Below are 13,238 nucleotides of genomic sequence, written 5' to 3' on the forward strand. Positions count from 1 at the left end.
TTAAAAAAAAATCACCAGGAAATTTGAAATAACCCTAAAGAAAGCAACATGAACAGTCCAAAATAACCAGCATCTCTGGAAGCTTGTTAACAAGACCATGATTGTAGCATTTCCCAGAAACTACCTTTGATGAGATAGTTGGTAATGTTTATTGTTTCTTATCATGAATAGTTTTTAGTGCAAGCTGGTTTCAGTAAAAACAGATTTCAATAGACATTAATTCAAAATTTCAAAGTCCTACACATCAGGCGCAGTGCCAAGGGTAGGCCTCGCCCAGCTGATCAGAACTATATAAGACAGTTTCAGAAGAGAGGAATCAATCACTCTTGCTATTTTTGTTGTAATAGATGTCAGAGCCTGTGTCTTCTCCAGCAATTTTGATATGTGAACACAGAAGAGAAAAATTATGATACCTCCTTGGTCCATAATGTCCCCAATACAACCAAACCCTGAAAAACCAGCAGAAATTCCTTGAATTCTTGCAGCTATAACTGCACTAGAATAGGGAAACAGTAATTCTTCAAGACTGCATTAAGGTTACACACAGAAATTTAACTTTAAACCACTAATTTTATATATATAAAAATATAACCATTATCAAGTACCTTGGATGCACTCACCCCCGGCTCTCTGACAGTCAGCATTATAAATGACCTCTTGGTTTTAATTCTGTATTTTTTCCCCTCTACCAACAGCATCATAGACTACAAAGATATTTTTCTTAAATCAGTGCATGGGGAAAACTACGTAACTACACTAGCTTTTGATTTATAATATAACTGAATGTATTTTGTATTTTACATCTTCACAAAAAATCTTGTGATATCACAGCCATACTTTGTAGCTAAAGAATGTCTCTTCATCTGGCTTCTCTCCTTGGCCTGTTTTGCAGTTCTCTGCAAAAGAGAAAGACAGGTCTGTTCAGTCAGTATTGTTACTTGGCAACAGCGTGCTGGATGGAAAGCAAGAGCCTGTGGTTAAATTTCAGTCTTATTTTGCAGTAGACATTATCATGAAATGTAATTGTTTATTAAAGTGACATTTTCCCAAATCCTCATGAAACTGTTGTATTGTAACAGTTTAACACTACCTGTCCATCCCTGCTGTGTGGGAGGGAGAGGCTGGGAGCACAGGGCTTGGGCAGGAGGTAGGGCCCTGCCTGCAGCATTCCCCACAGACATGGGCACAGGAGGAGGTTTCACCTGAGGGTGGGTGCTGAGCAACCTGCTCTGAGCCCCAGGTCAGGCTACATGTTACCTCCAGAGGCCTCCCCTTCCCCACATAGTGCTGAGAGGGTAAATACAGCCCTCATGTGTGTTCCACATCCTCGCCCGTGAGGATTCCTGAGGGCACCACACTGACCTCTCTGTGGCAGACTGTACACAGCGTCTGAAGGTTTTCCAGGGAGCACTGTCCTCCTCCACTGTAAACAGGCTTGATGTGGTCGACCTGCCAGAACTGGCCTTCTGTCGGGTTTGTTATAATTTCATTCAACTGCAGGAAACAAAGGACAAGGCATTGGAAGCATTAGATATTCCTTCTGAACTACAGGTATGTTCTGTTGTAAGAACCAGACAATAATTCAGGGAAGTAGCTATTTATAGTTTTAATCGAGAGAAAAAGTAAGCCTTAGCATTTTTTTGTTACTCCCAGAGGACAAGGAAACAACTGTGATTTTAGCTGGAGTATTTTCAGCTAGCCTGCAGCGTTCTGAAGCATATCGCAGTGGATCAAGGAAAGACAGAACAGAAGGTTCAGTTTCCTCAACTGATACAGTAAGTTATCTTCAATGCCATTTTAATCATCAAGTACTGATACTATATATATGCAAATAAGAAGAACGCAACAGCTATAATCCCAGCACAAAAAGACCCCCAAGTCCACAAGACTTCTCAGTCTTTTAGATGTGCACCACCTCATTTTAAAATGCTGCAAGCAGCAAAGCTGATCTCATGCATGTGACAAGTGACAGTAAAAGACTTGTTTTGCAGAATTTAAACAATTTAGAAGCAGTAACTTCTGAAGCAGAATTTCAACTTCTCAGCAGAAAATGAAATAGCATTTTAGTTTCTGAATAGAAATGCCACTTTACATAGGAACACTCCCTCCCTGCTCCACTGCCTTCAAGTCAGTGATGCAGCCATCACAACAATGGTAGTTTGTAATGCATTTTGAGGTGATACTGGGAGAAGCTGTGACAGCTGGGTTTTGTTAAGCTCCCACCAAACATTCTGCAAAGTAGGAATAACCTAACACTACTACACTGCATCCATTCTCATTTCATAACCATCAAGTTTGTTAACAGTGCATTTCAGGTAATCTGGCTGTAATATTCACATCCCTAAAGAATCTGAATTCTGATGCCTGTGCCTTTCAGCAAGGAAATGTGTTAGAAGACATTGGAGTTTTCTGCATTTCAGATTTTGTTTTTTGTTATTCCATTATTGGTGCCAGGTTAGCCTTCATTCTTCAACCTGTAAGAACAACATTTTGGATATCTCTAAACTATCTGCTACAGGAATAGACAGATTAGCTGTTACTGCTTAAAACTCAGTACTAGTACCTGCCCAAGTGGAAGGTGAGACATCCAAGAACTCTCCAGAAGTTTCTTACGCTGACTCTTGGGCGCATCTCTGATGCTGAGATAAAGCTCCTGGGCATTTTGATTACAAAACTGACAAACACCGTGTTCAATTTCAAACACTTTAGTCCTAAGGTAGCTCTGACTAGAGCGAATTGAGAAGTCCTCCTGGCAGGCATGAGAGCAGAATCGTGTGTCCCAAGCATGTGCCTGGCAGCCTGGCTCAAGCTGAGGGGTGGGCTGCTGGCAGCAGAGGCAGAGAGGGTTCCCTTGGCTGTCTAAGGCTTGCAAATAGCCTCTGGGTTGGGAGGAGCCTTCAGCTTCCCCCTGCTCCCAGTGGAGAACTGATGGGCCTTTTCCATTTTCTGAAAGCAACCTGTTTGCACAGAACAAAGTACAGCTGTTAATCAAGAAGGTATTCAGCAACACAATTCAGCAGGTTTTTATGCACTGTATATTTCCATTAGATATCCTTTATGCCCTGAAATACCAATTTTAGTTTAAATATCTTGCTCAGATCGATACCTGCACAGTGCATAACATCTACTTAGTTTACACTTCCATTTAAACAAAATTTGACATATAATAGATTTTTATTTTTGCACATCTTACCACATTTACACATGTACACTGAATTATTAGCTGAAATAATGCTGTATTTATAAAGAAATGATGGTTTCTATCAGGCATATACACATATAAACGTAAAATGTTTCAGCTCCTTCTTTCAACAGAAGTAAAAAAAGTCAAAGGAAAGATCCTGGTTTTTCTGCCCAAGCTTCATGGCTACCTATCAATTTCCTGTTCTAAACAAGGCTCATCTCCAGGCAAGATACACACTGCTTTTTAATAACATTTTTAAGTGGGTATTTTCATGTTCTTTTCTCTCTTGTTCTAAATTTTGAGGCAAAATAGAATAAAATTTGGTGTCCCCAATTTGCTGTTGACCTCAAAAAGCAGACCTGAGTAAACATTCTTTTTTCCTTAACTGAATTGTGTAACTATTTTCTTGTTTTGTTTTAATCAGTTAATCAGCAGCTGTATCAGCAGACAACTGATGTAATCTAAATTGTTATCAAACATAGCTCATCAGCACTACAAGTTTCTTAGCTAAATGGTGTACATCAGCAAAGTAAACACTCGTAGCAAATATTTTTGCTACTTTAAAAAAAAAAAAAAATCTGTGGAGAAAGAGCTTAATCACCTTACTATATTAAAAAACTTACTTTGTGGAATGACCCGATTGTTCAATAGAAGCATTTTCATTCTTTAGACAAACTCTACTTTCTTTTGAGATGAGGCGAACGCTGCCCCCACTGCGGCTAGCTTTGCTAAGAGAAGCTGCTGCTACATCCTCCTTGGTAATATACCTAAAACAATAAAAAATTTTGTCAATACACTACAAAGGGGACAATCTCCCTCAAAGAATAATCACACTTAGCTGCAGCAAGATTGGTACAGCAAGACCCTTAAAACAGTCCTCGTTTCCTGGGTGAGAGATGAATAAGATTTTTTTTTCTAAAACAGATTCAGCTCGAACCAGCAAACTGATAAGTTGTTTTGTATTTAACAATTAAAAAATGAAGCAATACAATATCACTTGACAGTGAAATCCGAAAGTCATTTTGTTTCATTTCTGTGAAGTCTCACTGACATTCTAGATAATCCAGGAAGCTTTACAAGCTCTGGAGGACTCCTTGCTGTTAGTTATATTTGAACTCCCTTCTTCATTTCAATGTGAAAACATACAAAACACCACTGCTCTTAAGTAAAACTAAAAATTGCTTCACACTGATCATTATTCCAAAAATCAGCATTTAGACAGCTTCTCATAAGTACATCTCTCTGTACTATACCAAAACCTATACACTACCCTAGAAAACTTACCATAACCTACAGCAGCCTTCTAACACAGTTCAGGGTTAGATCTTTCCTATATTTTATGGAAGGACACAATCAGGCAACAGGTTAAGAAACACTACCTGCTGCTTTTCCTTATATTACTGGAATTACAAACTCTCTGTATTTACTTGAATTCTTCCCTGCAGCCAGAGGCACCCTGGAGAATTTAACAGTAGGGACTGAGAGGAATAAAAAGGTTTTCGATAGCTTGCTGAGGCACTTGTGAGTTAAGCTGCATGCATGAGAAGTTTTATGGAGAGCAATGACAACACAGAAGCTGCAAATATTTGTCAGGGAAGACAGCATATCAGAAAAAGGAAAGAAGGTGGAAAAAAGGTGAATTTAGATTTTAACAAGGATTAAACACTAGCCCTTTTTCAGTGACACCCAGCAAGGAAAACAAGTTTTGAGAAAAGTCATCCACAGAGAACAGAATTGCTTAAAGAAAAAATGAGTATCAGAAAGGGCTGGAGTAGGCTGTGAGTTCAGATTAAAACATTCTATCATTGACAGCACCTAATGATTTATTTCTGCTTCCAGGTGAGAAGAACAGGGTTCTATGACCTTACTCTTCTGTTGAGTCCCTGAAGTCTGGATTTTTCCTCAGAATTCTCTGGCAAGTTCCACATGTTTAAGCATGCTATGCAGCAAAGCCAGAACAGCTGCTGAATGCTGCACAGTGCTGGACAGGGGAGCAGACACCTGCATTCCAACAGATTTACTGCTGTGCTCAGCTGCCTGCATTTGTCAATATGTGACAAGCGATCACTGAACAACCAGTTTACAGTCTCAGCATCATTCCACTGAAAGTTACATTAAATACATCAAACTTCCTGCAGCAATTAGAAAGGAAGAAAAATTAAAAACCACATACCTTTTTATGCTGCTGACTGCTGACTGCTTTTTAGACAACTCCTCTGCAGCATGAATAGGACTACAAAATATCTGACCACTTTTTCTGACAATCTTCTGTTTCATTGCTGTTAGATGACTCCATTCTTTCACAAACCTCAGTATCTAGTAGAGAATGCCATTGTCAGCAGCATGACAGGTATTACACAGAACTATTTAATTACAGTGAAAGAGTGCTCTGAATTAACACATTCAAAACTGGATGAAAACAGCTGGTATGATTGGAGACAGTCCCTTCAAGTCATTTTTCATACAAGCTGCAATCCTCCACCCTCACCTGGTGGAAGAACTGACAGCTTTGGCACTGACTGCAAAAATGGTTTTGCTACGTGTGTTGATCCAGCAGGCATAAAATAAGGCCAAAAATGGCCTTCACTAATCTAAAGTATAGCAGTAGGAGAAGGGTTTTGTGACAAAGCCTCAGGTAAACGTTTTGCTGATGAGAAAAACAGATATGCAAAGGAGTTTTCTTCTTACAGCAGCCCTCCTCTCAGAAAGTTTGCTCCCATTACTTGAACAGCATTTATACTTGAGTTTACAGACAACCTTTCTTCTTTCCTCTAACCTTCTGATACATGCTTAACACTGGATTAACAATCTGTAGTGTACAGTCCCTAATACCAGCATGAAAGGCTTAGCTACAGGTAAACTGGAAGAGCTGTTCAATTCAACTGGGTATTAGTCTGTTTCTCAGCAACTGTTTTCCAACTTGTAAAATTTTAATGGACTCACTGATATACTTGCTTTGAGGTTATTATATTCCTTTGTAACAATGCAGTGTCAGAAAAACCCATGCAATAAAAATTGTTATAGTAAATTAGTAATTAATGACATGAGAAAACAGATCACCAAATTATCATAGTAACAGATCTGCTTTTATGGCAATACTGCTATCTTCTTTTCTGTGGCATTTCAGTGTAGCACACAAAGTTCTCTCTAGCAAGCAGATATGCTTTACCATTAAAATTGTCCAAGAACAACAGTTTTGAGCAGTTTAACCTGCTTTTCATCTTCTTTCACAGAAATCTCAAATTGACACAACCACTGGATCCTGGTGAAAATCTGATGAACTGTTCAACAAAGTCAGAAGGGGAATGGAGATTATAGCACAATATTGACCACATTTCCTTATTTTGCATTTAGAATTTGAAAGTATAATAAAATAAAGAAGCTCAGAGGAACTTCATTTCTGATATTGAATCAAATCGGGTTTTTTTACAGGCTGGGAAAAAAACTTTCGAAGCTGTAAACCAATAGGACTGGTGTGATTAATGGATTTCCCCAATAACTTTAACCACAGAACAGTGAGCAAGTGAGGGAAAAACTGTTCTACATAGGAATTTAGAATTTATAACATGACTCTTTGCTCTAGGATGAGTGTAGGGGAAAGATGATTTCATCCCATCCTCATCTCTACAATAGAAAATAAATAGGAGTAACAATATGACAACTGAACAAGTGGCTCGGTGGTTTTTTTTCTGTTCTGTTTTTCCATTCTCTTCTCCACTGATTTGCAACTACCTACAACAGTCAGCATCACACTGTTTCTGAACATGGAGTATGGAAAGAATAAACACATCGTGCAGTGTGGACTTAATTGTGACTGCAGCTTTATCCAGGAACAATACTTCAAGATTATGACATGCCAATGATTTTTCCTCCTTGGAGTATTTTTACATGGCAATTGTAAAAGTGTACAGATGAGTCTCACTTCCTCAGAGTCAGAGCAACAAGAAAGAAGTCAGTGAAATGGCAGGGTTTAAAGGGAACAGAAACAAGAAGGTACTTCCTTACTTCTTTTTGGGAGCATTTACTAATATAGATCTTCTAATCTAGAGGAGAAGGCTGAGGGACAGGAATTTCCATAAGGCCGTGCCACTCCCTGTCCACAAACATGGCATTCCTAACTTGTCTTTTCAGCTTTGAAATCCTCTGGCAACATTTGTGTGACCCACGCATTAGCAGTTTCACAAAAACACTGGTTGAATCAGTCAGGTATCTGTCTTATGAATTTAAGCGCCAACCTTGCTGGAGAACCTACCAAAAAAATCAGTTTTGCTCCTACACAATAGAATAATTCTACACAATACAATAATTATCCTAATTATATCTCACTTTAAATGGAGAAAACAGTTAAGAAAATTATGTTAAGAAGATAATAATTGCACATTCAATTTATAGTCTGTATTTCCTTACTTGAGAACTTGGCTTTACAGCATTAATGTTCTCCTCGAACACTATTATGAATGTGATCCTTATTACTGAATTAACTGAAGCTACATGTGTCAGTGGAGCTGTGCCCTGTGCTGCTTTGAAAATTGTTAGAAGACCAAAGGAAGAAGTGAGAATGGGGGCATGCTCAGAACTGCAGCTCTGACACAATCTAGCACATTCTTAATCCTAGTGTGCCCTGTTTAATTCATAACCTTTAAAATGCTATTTTGTTGACTTATAAATGTTAGTTACTAATCCTGTAAATGAGAAATTAAATGATGCCTGGTTGAGTCCATCCACTGAAATGTTAACAGGAGGCATGATAATTTGCCAAAGTAACAGACTGCGTAATTAATATTCACATCAACATTTATAAGATCTGCTTGCACTGATGAAACTGCCTAGATCCCAAGGCCTGGAAGTGTTCTGCGTTTATTTAAAAAAAAAAAGTCAGAGCCCTCCATATTAAATATTATATTACTGTGCCAGTAGAATTTGTTCTTACCAATGAACGATTTTGTTTGTACTGGAAAGCCTCTGGTAAATCCTCCCAGTTATCCAGCTGTATGTCCAATGGGATGAAATTATGATTCAGTGGTTCACCATCCTAGACAAGCAAACAGTTTTGTTTACAGATACAATGTAGCACAATCTAAAGGAAAAAAATTATCTGTTTCAAGTGAATTAACTTCCCCTCCTACTAAATTTAGTCCCTCAAGGTAAGATTTTCCCAGGAAAAGAAAAAGCAAGCCACAGATGTATGATAATACCACAGATGCAAGAAACATGATTCACATTAATCTATCTAAAAGTAAACAGGGTGAAAAATTTTAACTTCCTTGGTGTCTTAATTTTCAGCAGAAAGATCTTGTGCAGTATCTGGCACAATGCAACTCTAATCCAAGCCAAAACCAACCCAGACCAATATACAGTTGCCCAATATAATCCAAAATGCATCTTTGTCTTACAGTAAAGTGTGTGAAGCTAGGAAGCAGTGTACATTTTAAATATACTGAACAAGTTTTCAGATACAAGAGGACACTCTTTTTGACTTTTCCCCAGCTGTATCAGTTAGCATAATAAAAATACAGTATCTCAAAGACTTGCCCTTAGTTATTTGTGATGCTTTGCTGTTGCACCTGAATACAATGACTCATTCAGCAGCTTTGAAGAAATCTTCTTAGTGAACTTTTCTATCACTTAAAAGAAGGAATTGGAAAGTCCTGATTCCCCCTTGAAAATGACCTGGAAAATTACCAACTGCTAGTCTCTGTACTCCCATTACCATTGCAGATTAATGATAATGTGTTTTATTCAGGAAGTTACTGACTTACACACAGCATCAGTGTCTAGCTTTCTGAAAATGTGGTGAGATCTGATTTTATTTACTTAGTCTGTCAGGATTCACTGCTACTTATATATTTACTTTAAATGTTCTATTAAAGTACTTTATGATAAGACACTATAATAAAAAAAAGAATCTTAAACAGCTATCACCTGCATTTCTAACAGATGATCTGAGCATTCATCTGATGTATTATCCCCATTTTCTAAACTAAGAGTTAGTAGTTAGATATCTAGGGAATTATTACTTAATTCCACTGAGAAAGAACTACCTAATAAGCTACCTATTTTTGGTACATTTTAGCTAATACAAAAATACTGGTCTTTTCATATAAGGTATAACAAATCAAAGTACACATATAGATTTCATAGGACAACATTTTACTCAGTAATTTTAAAATCATAATTAACTTGCATATTTCAAGTTTACCTTTGTATAGAGGTGAATTCTATCAGTATTCCTGCTTGCACAAAACATAAGACCATCATATACTGGAAATGCATCGGATTTATCTACATCTCCTATAAAGAGAAATGATGTTGACATTAATTTTTCCTTCATTCATTTCATTCAGTCTATTCAGACATTAAAAATGATATTACACGTTTTTAAGAACTGATTTGTATATTTTTCCAATTTGGTGTACATGCAAACACTTTTTTGTATGAACACTGTAAATCTTTCTTTCTAAGTTTTCTTCAAACATTCAGCAATTATGGAAAAAAACAGGAGAATATATACCACATGAGGATTCTGTATCTAATTCCAGAACATAATAAGATACACAGCTCAGATGGCAAGCTATTAAGCTATTTGTGTATTTTATTTTTTGTTTTCTTCTGAATTACCGATCATCTGTTTCACCTGTGGCTGTCCTGAACACAAATAAATGACATTGTAAGTTTCAATAAAACTATACAGGTTCACAGTTGCAAGTTTGACATAGTTCTTATATCAGTCAAAAACTCTTGCTTTAGGAGTTGTGTGCAAAGGCTGGGTTTATCCATCATCAAAATTCACTATATATCACAGGTTAAAATGAGAAAGTCATGTGCTAGTGTGTGTACTTCCATCTATCAAATGTGTAGGTTTTTATTTAGAAGTTATTCTTCATGCCAGGGGAATTTAACACAGTTTTGCAATGGGACATAATAGTTCTTTCACAGGAGTCCCACTTTACCTTCTTCACACCTTTTTTCACTTTCTTCATTTTCAGTTTCAACAGTTTCATGTTCATTGATTTCAACAAATTGCTGGGTCACCATTTCCCCCAAATCTTCTCTTCTGTCTTCAGCATTGCACCCTGCACTATCTTCATTTCTTCTGGAGTCCTTTGACACATCTTCTTCAGTCTGGTTAGCAGCAGCTTCACAATTTCTCTCAACTATAGATAAGGAAACAAGAAAAGCAATTATTTATGCTACCCTCACAAAGAGGAACCTAGTCGATGCACATCTGGAGACAGGACTATGTAACTGAAATACAATTGCATTTTATTTTCTAATGGTACAATCACTTGGGGAACTAGAGCTACCTTTAACACTAGGAGAATAAACATATGGAACAAAGTTTTCCATTTATGCAATTTCATGCACCCAGCTTAATGTCAAAATATACGCAGTAAATAATGCAGTTTGCAATTCTATATTATATACAGTTATTGTATACCATAAACACACAAAGTTTTCCAGTGATTGATCTATACCTGTGAAATTCAGCAGCTGTCCTTACTTGAACAAGCAGAGAGACTTAAATAAATTTTTTTAAAAAGAAAAAAAAAAAACAACACAAAAAAACCTTACTTCTTCCTTTGCAATTGAAATGGCAAATAGAGGGGGATAGATTTATAAACACGTTTTATTAAATTTCCAGATAGATTAAATAAATTCAGTACAAGACATCTACTCTGACCTTTTGGAGCAAGAAATGCCATAATGTCCAGGTAATGTCTCTCATAACTGAAGTTAATAAAACATCTATACCACATCATTTAGTATTTACAAGTAGAGAAAAAGTTTGTCATTTCATTAGATTCAGAATAACCATAAACCTCAAGGAAAAGGAAAGCTACATCTGCTGTAAAGAAAACTGAGCATACATTCTTCCTCACTGAATTTATATCCTGTTAACATTTATCTGAATTTTCCATTTGTTTCAAAATAGAATCATGTAAAAGATCCTTGAGGAAAGCAAAATTAAGAAGGATCACTTAATGGGTATCTCTTCATGTAAAGTCACCATTCTTCATATTTTGCCTGGATTTGTGTATATTTATATATGCAAAAATATTATATCTTCTAAAATAATCACAACTGAAACAAAAAAAATGCATATTTTTCTCTGCAGCACACATTACTTACCATTACTGCTTTGAGGACAATTGCACATTTCACAGTAAGGGAGCAATTCATTATTAGTGTAAGTGCAAACACTGCAGTGCCAAACTTTAAATAAAGCTGAACTTTTGCTTGAAGAATTTAAGCCACGAGGAAAGTTTTCATTGGTTCTTTCTGAAAACAAAGAGGGCTTTTTTCCAGTCAAAGATTTTTTCTTTTTCTTACTGGAGTTGACAGGAGTAGATCCACTTATGCTTCTTGCTCTTTTAGCTTCACGTTCATAGGTACTTTCATGACAAATTGTATCCACAACACTTACTCTTGTGGAATTCAAGTTTTCATTGCTTTTCTCTGTATCCTCTTCTTTTGTGACTTCAGAAGATTCTGAATCATTATCCAATGATTCATTACCAGAAAATATTTTGCGTTTCTTCTCATTGGAGGAATTAGGAGAAAAGAACGAACGTATATCATGCTGTCTTTCCTTTTCAAACTAGAAGGAGGAAATAAAATATGTAAACCCCACTTATAATTACTGCATCAGAAGCTGTTAAAATTATGATTTTTCTCCATTAATATAATACAAGAAACTATTTTTAGTTTGGAGATGGAAACAAAAGGTATCTTCCTTTAAGAACAGCTAGCAGAAAGAGCAATTCAACATTCTTCTTCTGTTTTGTAAAAAACTATTTTCAATATTCCCATGAAAATTCTGAAATAGCACTATCAGAAAACGACTACATAGAACTAGTATACCATGTGCCTTTTTAAATAATGCTTATTACAAGAAAAGGCTTCTAAATATTGTTTTTAAAATAATTTTATTTTTAAATTTATAATGATTTAAAATAATTAAAATCAGGACAGCTAATAAAGGTATCATTTAAACAGAAATTACTTGGTCTTATCTGACTCGGGATTTATCTTAGGATCTTAAACGGAGAGTAAAAAGCTAGAAAAGACTACTTTGGAACAGACATGGACATTTTAATGATTAGCAGCTATAGGTGTATCAATTTGTCTTACAATAGGAGAGTTCCATTTAAGCAAGAATGCTATTATTTGGCACATGCACTTAAGTGTTATTTTAACCGTAGAGAGTTCTTGATTATTCAGTTCTATTCCTCACATACCTTGCGATTCAGCATCGCCCACATAAGAGTATCCATTGTTCCTTTTGCAATAAGGAAGTGAATATTCACAGAACTGCACTGCCCAATTCGGTGTGCTCTGTCTTCTGCTTGCTTAATATGGCCTGGATCCCAGTATAGTTCAGCAAACACAACATGAGTAGCAGCAGTGAAAGTTAAACCCTAAACAAAATATGAACATGCATTTTAGAAAAAAGATTCCACACACAAACAACTGAATATCTGAAGTAAAAGAAAGCTAAAGGTTATACAGGAGATTTTTATATGGAAATAAGAGGGACCATCCTGACAGCAGATGGGCCTGCTACGCTGATTTCTTCCTTGGGCCTCAAATATCTGTAGGATTCAAAAAATACTTCAGTATTGTGCAAAGACTGCATACTGCTTTGCATTATTGAAGTAACATTAATTTCTTATTAATCTGGTACCTTCAGAGATATGAAGTTTTTACTAATTATTCAAGAATGAGATGCTGCTGCTTACTTGAGCATGATTAGTACAAAAAAATGAATACATGAGTCTACAGAAGGCATATTGCCTGAAGATAAATTGCCTTCAGTAAATCAGTCACCAATGACTTTAGTACCTATATTCTTTGGATTTCTTACTTCACAAACTCTTTTTTGTCCTACCTGACCAGCTGCCTGAATACTCAAAATAGCAACCCGGGTGTCAGGATCCTTCTGGAACTGATTAACAAGACGTATTCTTTCTGCAGAAGGAACACTTCCATCTATTCGTATGTAGCGAACCTGCAACATATTGTAATAGAGACAAAACGACATTATCACTGGCTC

At 36.5% G+C, this 13,238-nt stretch overlaps 1 protein-coding gene across 12 annotated transcripts in view; it reads right to left on the reverse strand.

Moving 5' to 3' along the window:
• Window positions 1-21: 21 nt before the first annotated feature.
• ZRANB3 (zinc finger RANBP2-type containing 3) overlaps window positions 22-13,238 on the reverse strand; it is a 52,762-nt gene continuing 39,545 nt past the window's right edge. For 11 of the 12 annotated variants that reach the window (XM_026852252.1, XM_026852257.1, XM_026852248.1 and 8 more), the window contains 9 exons: window positions 11,315-11,783; window positions 10,135-10,338; window positions 9,384-9,475; window positions 8,115-8,216; window positions 5,358-5,500; window positions 3,808-3,951; window positions 2,564-2,957; window positions 1,363-1,494; window positions 22-896 (listed from right to left, as the gene is read on the reverse strand). In XM_026852252.1, coding sequence (XP_026708053.1) covers window positions 798-896; window positions 1,363-1,494; window positions 2,564-2,957; window positions 3,808-3,951; window positions 5,358-5,500; window positions 8,115-8,216; window positions 9,384-9,475; window positions 10,135-10,338; window positions 11,315-11,783 — 1,779 coding nt within the window. In that variant the 3' untranslated portion in view covers window positions 22-797. The remainder of the gene's footprint in view (window positions 897-1,362; window positions 1,495-2,563; window positions 2,958-3,807; window positions 3,952-5,357; window positions 5,501-8,114; window positions 8,217-9,383; window positions 9,476-10,134; window positions 10,339-11,314; window positions 11,784-13,238) is intronic. The other variant, XM_026852261.1, reaches the window with a different exon arrangement.

The sequence above is a fragment of the Athene cunicularia genome (assembly GCF_003259725.1).
Source record: "Athene cunicularia isolate RWA chromosome 7 unlocalized genomic scaffold, athCun1 chr7_part1, whole genome shotgun sequence".
NCBI lineage: Eukaryota > Metazoa > Chordata > Aves > Strigiformes > Strigidae > Athene > Athene cunicularia.